We start from the raw sequence: 11,253 nt of genomic DNA, 5'->3' as shown, positions 1-11,253 counted from the left end.
CTAGGTCATTATAAGGAATATACCTTTTTCTTGCATCATGCAACATTTGTTCAATATCTGAAGTAAAGCATCCAAAGCAATGAACAGCACACAAGCATGGTGAGCATAAGGCAGCAAGCACGATGACGTCAGTGAAGATGAGTGTCAGGAGTGATTTGTGACAGAAAATCGTAGTAAGACTGAAAGGGACAGTTTACAAGATGGTAGTGAGACCTACCATGGTGTATGGTTAGGAGACAGTGGCACTGACAAAAAGATACAAGCCTGAGCTGGAGGTGACAGAGCTTAAGATGTTAAGGTCTTCACTGACTAGAATGGACATAATTAGAAATGAGTACATCAGAGGGACAGCTCAGGTGGAGCAGTTTGGAGACAAAGCTAGAGAATCAAGGCTGACGTGGTTTGGGATGCACAGAGGAGGGATGGGGGCTATGTTGGAGTAGGCAAGGCAGGAGGAAAACCAGAAAACCACAAAGATTCACGAATCTAGTGAAGGAGGACATGCAAGAGGTTAACAGATAGAGGAGAGTGAAAGAGGAGGATGCCAAGGCTAGGGTTAGATGGAGGCAGACAATATGCTGTGGTGACCTTCAAATGAAGCAATCGAAAGAAGACTAAATAACTTTTAATAGTTTCAATGGTTTGAATGGAGAGCACAAAATCTGTTCAAGAGAAAGGTTTCATTAAATTTTTTATTTTTATTTTTATTTTAAGGAGGAGAATGTAATGGAGTAGGTGCGAGAGGGAGTAGGAGTTCTGTCAGGTTTGTATAGTGGATTGTCATTTATGCTTAGAAATATCTACTCATATATGCTTAGAGTTTAATAATCAATGTCATGTTGGTAGAGGTTTGATCCTTAGTAGTCTGTGGAAACTCTGTGTGCCTCCCAGAGCACTCTGGCATGCACACACAACTTAAGGTCAGGAGAGAGGTTATATCTGCTCTTACTGATATATGGTATAGCAAACACACGTATATCTGTCTATGTCTAAGTGCCTTTTGTTTAGATGAACTGCTGGACTTCCAGACCAGCAGGTTCAGGGAAGTCGTTTATGGGGTCACACACTGACACCCCCCCCCCCCCCCCCACACACACACACACACACACACATACTTACACAACGCACAGGCAAAGGTACTCTTTGTGTGTATGAAGACGTCATATGTTAAAGATCCTATTTATATTTATGTAACCTCAATAAAAGAGCAGTGTTACGGGGGAGCGGACGAGAGCAACTGGGGTCAAGTGAAGGGACGGCGTTTGTCCAGTTCTCTCCCGTGCACGAGAAACATAAAGAACTTTGCCTACTCGTGTCTTGCTTTTGCTGTGTAATTAAATTGTCTTCAACGTTCCAGCGAATAAGTTTAAGCTACAAACCTATCAAGTTCTCTGGGAGGTGGAAGGCGGAAAGCAATGGGGAGTGAATAACCAAGTGGCTGAGTGGAGCAGAGAGTATACAGATAGGAGTGTGGCTGTGTGGATTTATCGGACAAACGATTTTGAATATAGAGCTGCCACGCAGGGGGAAACACATTAGTGAATGATGCTGAAGATGGCAATGACTGGCTGGCAACTAAGATAAGTTGGCCATGGTCACTACCCCTTCCACTGAGTAGTGGCTGTGGCAGTGCACATCCGACATTGGACAGTGAAGGCAAATTATGAAACAATCAGGTGGAAGGATTTGGAAACAGGGAACAGTGCACTACATGATCTATGTTTTAACTGGGAAACACTGAAAGATGGGTGATGGTCTCTTAAAATGGTCCTGGGAAATTTCATCTAGATATTATCAGAGAAGTGTGCCTGCACATGTGATGTGACAATAAAAGTGATTTGATTTGATTTGATTTGAGAACAACCACATTTTCTGACCTGAATCTTTGTTAGAGGCAGGCTGCCTGGAACTGTTTTCAAGACATTCTTTGGGTGGTGCAGTCTGGGCTAGGGCAACACAGGCCTCCTTCCAAACTGCAGCGTTTCATGCAATGAGCATACAAAATCTCTCTTTCCCTGCCAATAGCTCCTTATAAATCCTAATTGTTGCTCTTGGTGCTGTTGTTGGAGTGGCACCAGAGCTTGACCAAAACATATTGAAACTTGAAACAGGAATTAAACACCTTGTTCTGAGTCTATATGGCCTAATCCCTATCTCCATATCCACAGACTTTGAGGCACAGTCCCGCTAAATCCTTTAGGGATCAAGTGTTTTAGTGTTTCCTTTTCTTTATCTCCTTTTGTATAAGATGTACTGGATCATCCTTTATGAAATTAGATTACGTCATCCCACAGTTCAGTACATCACTGTGATTATTGTGCTGTTTTACATTTTTATTATCAGTTCAACAGTGCGCTATTCCACAGAAATTTCGCAGCCATTCTATGGAAAACACAGACTCTGCAGATGGACAAGACACATGTAACAAGTGCACAAACTGGTTAACAGACACAACAGGCAGGTCAAGTGGCAGGAATAAGAGAAGCAAGAGACGGCCACAGATTTTGCATACAAAAGAGCTACTGAGCTGATGGGAACAGCTGTACTGGTTAGGTCACATTGGCAGTTGTCGAATTTCAAGGCATGGAAAAAAAACACAGAACACAACTAATTTATTTTAATTTAACTATATCTGAAACCTGTTTATATCTCATTTATTGTTTTTATTTAAACATGTGAACATTTAGAGGCGGAATAGCTCTAACTAATTCGCTTTTGTTAGTTGTTACGTGTCATTCCACTGTGTTGACTAGTTAATGAGGTGGTTTAATGCTACCTTTGTCCCCAATAGGTTTAGGGCTGTCATCTGTTCAGATTTCCTCTGGCCCTCTTGGATAGTCTGTAGGCTACTTTTCTATTACAATAGACAGGAAAGGTAAAACTGGTAAAACATGCCCAACTGCATGGTGACCTCTTTGGTTGATAGATGTCTGAAAAGTGTACAGAAGCGTAGTTATGACAGGAAAGGTGATTAATTAGTGTAGAATAAAAGGATTTGGAGGAGATTAAAAAAAAATCAGAAAACTTTAGCTGTGTAGATAACTCAGTGGGCCTGAGTTATCTGATTACATAAATCAGCAGCCCTATCTGCCCACTTCCAACATCTCCCAACATTATTCTCCTACTAACTTTAAAATTTATATACCCAGATCAAAGGCTGAGAGAAAACCCAGCCAGTGTTCTCTAACATAAAGCCTTTAAGCTTATGAAAAAAACAAACCCCAACGATATTAAACTTGAGACAGTAACTCGAAATTTCGACTTAGTTCTGGCTTCTGGCTGCCATCTTTTTTTCGGAAACATTTGAATCACAAAAAGCCGGATCCTTCAGCATATGGTCTACCGCCTCAATGTCCCAAAATGCAGTTCGGCAGTCGTCATCGTGTTGTTGCGGAAGTGCTGGAAGATCGCCGTGTCCGTGTTTCTGCGCTCTCTGACATCTGCATTCATTCTCCAGAGCAGATATTTCTCTCTGATTTTCGTCATTCACTGGAAGCCATGGCAGCTCTGAAGTACGCCGGTATGGACGATACAGATAGTGAGGATGAGTTACCACCTGGATGGGAGGAGAGGTCTACTAAAGATGGTTGGGTCTACTATGCAAAGTAAGTGAGATCTCACCATTAACGCTATCAGCAAGCATTTCTGTGTATGAGTATAAGTATAAGTCCTAACACTTACTGACATCAGGGCCATGCCATTTCTATTAGCACCTGGCTAACACAGCCTGCTAGCTACACTGTAAAGTCTGTGTTATAAAGTGTGCCGTCCTTATTTCACTGTAGGGTTTGTGCTAATTGTTGTTAGTCTTTGATAAGTCTGTGAGTTTGTCATCTCGAATTATCCTGCTGTAGTGTCACTATCCACTAGCTGCCATGCTGTAAACTTACGCTGAAATATAAAATCACAACCCTCCTCAGTAATGGGATAATGCATTAGAAATGTACATTTTGGATGTGCAGCTGAAAAATCTATAGCAACTGTCTGATGCTGTGATGCTATCATGACAATATCGACCAGAATCTCCACTCATCTTGGACATAAGGAGTCATGGAGTCAATGTGGGGCTTTTGCTGATTTCTTTGAACTGTTTGAATTTATTTAGGATTTTCTCAAATCCACACAAGGTCAAAAATCTACTTCCTGGTTCAAATATGTTCAATATATAAAACTTAGCAAGTAACAGCTCAATGACATACTTTTGGTAGCTGTCAACAAGATCCTGTCTGGATACTTGACCACTCTTCTTGGCAGAATTGGTAGAGTTCATTTAAATTGGTTAGCTTCCTTGCACAGACCTGGCTTTTAAACATAGTCTACAAATTTTAAGTAGATTAGTGGTCAGGCTTTGGGAATGTCATTCTAGAGCCTTAGTGTTAGCCTGGTTTATCTCTTAAAAAAACACGTTTTGATGTGTTTGGGAGCAATGGCTGGTTTGACATGAAGTTGAAAAATTTGGATTTAGTATTTCTTCATTATTCAGTCCACTTTGTGGAGTGTAAAATAGAATAGAACAATCCTTTAATTGTCCCAAAAGGGGAAATTTTGTTGTAACAGCAGCAAGAAAAACACATATAGGCCCTACACATTTTTTTTTTTTACATATTTACATCAAGGACAATAGTTGACCAAAAACAGAGTACTGTACAGTTGTTAAAATTAAATTAATGTAATTAATTTAATTACAGATGAGAGGCAAACCCAGGTTGTAGTGTGAATCGGTTGATAAAATAGTGCAAGTTACAGCGCTGATGTAAACTTCTATGTTTGTTGGGAGCAGTTTTGATTGTACAATCTGACAGCTGTAGGGAGGGAGGACCTGCAGAAATGCTCCTTCATGCATCTAGGATGCAGCAGTAGGGCTGTGCGATATGACCAAAATCTCATATCCCGATATAAGAATTCTATAAAAAAATAACGATATAAATCACACAAATGTAACATTTTCTGTAAATTCTGTGAATCTCGGGCAGCTCGTCTTGCGGGAAGTGTTTCCAGCTGCGCGTCATGTAGCTGGAGTCGAGTGTTTTAACCAATGCATGAAACTATACATTTTTAGACATAAGTTGTAACGGCCGCCGTTTTCTTTGTGAGTATTTATTACACGGCGTGCTGCGGGGAAAAGCCTGTTCTAACGTTTTATTCTAAGGTTTATTTTTTAGCACCTGGCGGCTCTTTTTTAATTCTCATCCGTAAATAATCTGCTCTTTCACGTGATTCAGGTTATTTTGAAAAGTCTCAACAGGATCTTGAGCTTTATTGTGAAAGGTTTATGTGGAACATAAACAAGCGGACGCGCGATGCTGTTACCGTGGTTGTTGCTAACGACAACGCATAAAAGCAGGCGCTTGTCCGTCTGAAGTGTGGTTATATAAAATATAAGAGAAAGAGAGAACTTTAAGAAATTAATATAGCCACTACAGTGACCATCAAAACGATGAAAAAATATGTAAACAGTGTATTTTGCGACACCACGAAACAAACGATAGCGTAAAATGAAACATAGATGTTTTTATATCATAATCCGATATATATCGTTATATCGACAGCCCTATGCAGCAGTCTGTCACTGAAGGAGCTCTGCAGTTCAGCAACATTTACATGCATGGGGTGGGAGACGCTGACCATCAGAGATGTTATTTTGGCCAGACTCCTTCTGTCTCCCACCACCTGCACTGGGTCCAGGGGACATCGCAGAACCTTCCTGATGAGTTTATCCAACCTCTGTACCAGCACCATTGGCAAAAAAACTGCCCCAGAACATGATACTACCACTACCATGCGTGACAGCTGGTACAGTGCTCTCAGGTTTAAAAGCACCACATTTACTGCTCAAAATATACCTCTGGTCATTGTGATCAAAATGCTCAATCTTTGTCTCTTTTATCCAGAAGGCAATTGGCTTATCGATTCTGGAGCAGTGGCTTCTTTCTTGGTTGGCACCCTCTTGGGCCACGGTGATGTAAAACTCACTTCACTGTGGACAGTGATGCTGGTGTACCAGCAGGTTCCAGTACATGGCATGCTTTAGTCTTTGTGTTTGCATGTGTATACACGTATACATGTATTTTATGTTCACGTATGTGTGCTTGTGTGTGAATGTGTACATTTTTGTATGTATGTGCATATTTGCATGTACACATATTTTTTACAAACATATATGGATGTCTCACAAGGTTTCTATAATATTTTCATCTTATCTATTTTAATTCTTTTTATTATATTATCCCTCTGTTCAGCACTTTGGCCGACACTTGATGTCTTTTAAATGTGCTATATAAATAAAGATGACTTGACTTGACTTGGTGGTTCCTGGGTTGGTCCTGATTATTCTAACAAATTTTATCTCATTGAGGGTAACAGTTTGGGTCTATTTCCAGACTTTGGCAAAGGATATACATCCTGTATATAAAAAGGCATTAAAGATGCATACTGTATAATTAGTCCACCCTGGAAAAAAAATAGTTCAAAGAAATAATTAAAATCCCTAAATTTCCATGACATTCATGCCCATCATGAGTGTAAATACACTATTGACCACAGCTGTATATTGTAAAGAAAATTATTTTTTTTCATTCACTCTTAATCTCTGTTTGTGCCAACAGTCATGATGAGATGAAGACACAGTGGGAACACCCCAAGACAGGAAAGAAGAAACGTTGTGCTGGAGGTTTGCTTTACTCACTTGTGTTTTCCCTGGAGAATTGTTCACATGTATGCAAAGCTGAGATTATTTGATATTTCTCTAACTTGGACTTGGTTATTTGGAGTATTGTCAACCACACAACTTTTATGCAGTGGCCAGTAGCTAAGCAGTCAGTTAAAAAATTAATGAAACAGGACATAGAATTCAGTTTTGGCTTGAAATGTATATACACTTTTTTTTTTTTTTTTTTTTACAAACTTTTTCTATTAAAGAATAATAAATCTCTGTCTTTTTCTACAGACTTACCATATGGTTGGGAGCAGGAAACTGATGAAAAAGGACAGATAATTTACATTGAGTAAGAAGACTTATGATCAAACCCCTTATATTTGTGGAAATGTTTGACTGCAATAAAACTACGTTGCTGCTTTCATTCCTGCTTTCCTCTGTCATTTTCAGTCACATTAACAAGCGGAGCACATATTTTGATCCACGTCATGCATTTACAGTAGAGGATGTGGTGGTGAAGCCGAAGCGGTACGATGGAAACACTGCTGCTCTCGAGATCCTGCAGGGTCGTGACCTCTCTGACAAGGTTGTCCTCATTACCGGAGGCAATGTGGGCATTGGTGAGCTTAATGTTTATTTATCTTTTTCTTTTGTCTGACAAACGTTCTGAAAAGTTGGAACCATCAATCTGCAGTAATGTGTGTTTCTGTGATGACACCACTAGGTGGTGATATGGTATTATGCTATAACAGAAGGGTGCTTGCCAAGACTGTCTCTACTCCTTGCATGTCCCCATCTCTTCACAACGGGGCATTCATCAACATTAGCCTCCAAAATGATACACTTAGACTCAACAAATCACTCCTTAATACCGAACATGACTGTATTGAAGTTCATTAGCAGGGCTGAATTGGATGTCATTGTTAACTGTAATGAATGGTGTCCATTTGTACCCAGCAAATGCATGGCTCACTATATAATGGTCTGGAAACAAATTTATTTCCTCTTTCCTTTAGTTTAAATTAGCACAAGTCCTGGCCATTTGTTCAGACTCGCTTCTTTGTTCGAGATAGATAATGACAGCATGAGGAAAATCAAATAAACATAAAATCGTTAATTGTCTTTATATTCAAATTCTTTGTCCCAACGAAAGTCCCTGCAATGTAATTGCACTGTGTGTGGGAGTGTGTGACTCTGTGTATCTGTGTATGTGTGTGATATGAGATGTAGCAAGGCAGCACTGTATTACATAGATTTACAGCAGCCTGGGGACCTTCACTGAGGGAAGAAGCTTGTGAACTTAAATGCCTGCCTGACCCTGATGTTCTTCTGTCTTTTATCTTTACACACATTAAGAGAACACAGTTTTTAAAAAGTAACACAAATGAAAATGATTTATTGTTTAGTTTCCTGGGACTGTGCGTCCTCATGTGGACACTGCACTTTATACTTAAAAAGTGTTTTATACGTTTTTTTAAACAATGGTGACTTTATTGTGTTTCTCTGTAATATAAACCCATTGCACCCGTATGAGGGCATACAGTTTTTTTCTTAATTAAAAGAGTTTCTGTTCAAAGATGATGCTTAGTTTTTATACTTACTGGGTCCAGCTAATGCCCCAAATTTAGGGGAAATTAAAAATAGCTCAGGTCTCAAGAGGTTCAGATTCTTGCCACACACAATAGACACTCGTTAGCTGATCAATAGGCAGTTTCAGCACTTAATAATAATAATAATAATAATAATTGGCTTGTATCAAATGACCTCTGATGACTGTATTTCCATTAAACCTGTGACCGTCACTAAACCAAGATCTGTTCAACCTATTTTTCTTTTTCTTTGTCTCTGAATTAAAAGACTCACAACAAACATCAATTAAAAATATAACTGACATCCATCAAAACATTATTAGCAAGAAATTATTATTTTTAAATGTTTTGGGTTAGGATTACTTCTACATATAGTTAAAAAAGTAATAATTTTACTATGAAATCTGTCAAAGGAAAATGCACATGAACATGTGAAATGCAGAAAATCTGTACCCAGAACAAGTGTAATGAACTGAAAAACGCCAACATTAAAATGGGAATGCCTATGATTACCAGAACAAAGTGTAGTGTGAGTCAGATACTAAAGGATAATTATCAAAATAAAGAAAACGTGAAGATGTATGGCTGCAGAACGACTGTAGGCATCAGAGGTTAAAAGTGCATAAGCCTCTCATTCCAAATGTATTGCTTTCACTAGACGCGGATAGAGGATTAGTTCTAAAATACATCCGATATTTGGCCTGAGCGATAATTGTATAGGATGAATGGAGAAAATTACTAATAGCTTTCTCCACAAGAGGGCACAGGAGGTCTGTGATGTGCATGCTATTGATATTAAAAAATGTTATCATATTAGCTGTTTTACATGTACTTATTTTTTCCTTAATTAAAAAAAAAACACTATATAATGAAAAAGATAATCCTCATTCAACATTTGTTGTGATATATTTAATAAAAAAAAATGCTGGAAAAAATGCAGTTTTTCACAAAAGACTGCATCAAGTAGTGGTAATACACTGACACTATATAGTGCATGAACACTTATTAGAACCCATATTAACATAACCTTTGTTTTGCTCATATTAAATATGCAGCAGCTATAATTAACAGTATTCTAATAGTAATTGCTACTTCTCATGTACTCCTTTGACATTCCTTTAGTGAAATGTGGTTATGCCAATTGGTTGGACCCACTTAGCATTTTAATGGCATCAGTAGTGTTTTAATCCAAGTGTCAAGGCTATTTCCAATTCCTGTAGTGCTTAATTCCTCCACAGGAAATGTGACATTTTTATTAGTAATGGTAGGATATTAATTAATTCCAAAAATTTACATTAAAATATTTTAATTTAGTTTCAAATGCACATAAACATGAAAACCACATATATAACATTATTTATGCATGAAATATTACCGCCTCCTGTTTTTGTGACCAGTCTTCAAGCTCCACTGCAATAGTGCTGGGAGGCGAGACAGTGATGCAGTTTGTCTTGCCAGTGTGATCACTGCGCTCGCTTTACAACATTAGTCTTCCTCTCTCTGCTTTCTTTTGTAAATTAAAAACCAGTACCAACCCGAATGGCAATTTTTAATTGTGATAATGGAAATGAATGATTGTAGTTTGTTTCCCCCCCCTCCGCTCGTCTCCGTCTCCCTCCCTCCTCCTTCTTTTTAAAGGTTTTCTTACTCGTATAGACCTGTGGTTGTACACCTGTACCTCTGCATTGATTCCTAAGCGGCTTTGACCCAAGCCTGAGCCTCCTATCCATCCCCATTACACAGTACTGCTCTGGCTCTAATTCGCCCCTATCAACTAACTCTCAGGTTATTTACTGGCCAGGGGTCCATGGAACAGTTGTCCTTAAAGGGCCATTGTCCTGATGTCTCTAGCCCCCACTGGGTTCAGAATGAGGATACTTGCTTTTTAAATATAAAACTGCACAACATTGCACAAAAATGTATTTCTATTTTCCCTCTCAGGACACGTGGTCTTATTTACCCAGTGACAGCTCCTTTGGGAACTGTTTTTATGGACATTTATGTGTCCAAATACCTGGGGAGGGTCATCAGTCTCTCAGGTGACTTGTTGACATATGTTTAATAGTGGTCAGAAATAACATATCCGCCTCCTGTCTTACTCAACTCAAATGGTCCTGCTTTTTTTTTAATTAGTCCAGCTCAGCATGTGTGGTGCACAAAAGAAAGAAAACACTTATTCAAGTGTGGTTTTTACTTATGCAGATCTCTTTATTTTTCAAAAAGTTCTCACAGATTATAATTTTTTATTCAGTAAGTGAAATTATGAGTTTGAAATTAAGTTTTTATTTATTCTGCTTTTCAGTGTTGACGTGTTTCATATCTGAACTTTTTGCACCTTCTGTGGAGAGTCTTGCTGTTGAGCAGTGCATACAGTTGCAAAGCTTTACTCAGTCTAAATGCATGCACTAAATTCCGCGTGGTCTTCTTGTTAAGGCGCAGGGTCAATGTAGGAATAAGAAGCAGAAAAGACTTAGGATGTCCAGACGGGGAATAGCATGGATTTAAAAAAGGAGCGCTTCGTAATGTTTTAGTCTCTCTATGCATTGTCTCTGCAGTGTTTTAGGACTTTCAATGTTATTCTTATTCATGAAAGACTAACAATGTTCCATAGTTGTGTTGATCCCAGTGTTGTGTTGTGAGGATTAAGTGTCAGGCTGGTGCTCTCCTCTCTCTGGATGGAGAGATCCCTAAGCATATTCAGTGAGTCGCAGAGCTGCGGGAGCCTCTGTGTGCAGATTAAACCCATAGCCTAGCTTTGTGGCTGATCATTAGATTGAGGCAGATTTGTTAAGCATAACTGCCATTAAATTGGTTGCAAAGCTCTGGTATTTACTGCACTACTGTTTATGAATAAGGACCTCCTTAAAGACCCGTGCAGCGATGCGTTAAACCCAAGCCTCAGTAAGGAGGGAAATGCATTATTCATAGTGGGAGGAATTAGATGGATAAAAAGATGTTCCTGGTGAGGATGGTGTGTGGCGTCTGTGTGTGTGTGTGTGTGTGTGTGTT

General features: G+C 39.0%; 1 protein-coding gene across 3 annotated transcripts in view; it reads left to right on the top strand.

The window, feature by feature from the left end:
- The first annotated feature begins 3,361 nt into the window (after nucleotides 1-3,361).
- The window catches only part of wwox (WW domain containing oxidoreductase), a 135,957-nt gene continuing 128,065 nt past the window's right edge, over nucleotides 3,362-11,253 (top strand). Inside the window, exons 1-4 of one of the 3 annotated variants that reach the window (XM_080304789.1) lie at nucleotides 3,362-3,605; nucleotides 6,606-6,670; nucleotides 6,947-7,004; nucleotides 7,106-7,275. In XM_080304789.1, the coding sequence (XP_080160915.1) occupies nucleotides 3,499-3,605; nucleotides 6,606-6,670; nucleotides 6,947-7,004; nucleotides 7,106-7,275 (400 nt within the window). In that variant the 5' untranslated portion in view covers nucleotides 3,362-3,498. The remainder of the gene's footprint in view (nucleotides 3,606-6,605; nucleotides 6,671-6,946; nucleotides 7,005-7,105; nucleotides 7,276-11,253) is intronic. The other 2 variants (XM_026176194.2, XM_026176192.2) reach the window with 2 other exon arrangements.

The sequence above is a fragment of the Astatotilapia calliptera genome, chromosome 7, assembly GCF_964374335.1.
Source record: "Astatotilapia calliptera chromosome 7, fAstCal68.1, whole genome shotgun sequence".
Lineage (NCBI taxonomy): Eukaryota > Metazoa > Chordata > Actinopteri > Cichliformes > Cichlidae > Astatotilapia > Astatotilapia calliptera.
This window is presented reverse-complemented; position numbering and strand designations above follow the sequence as displayed.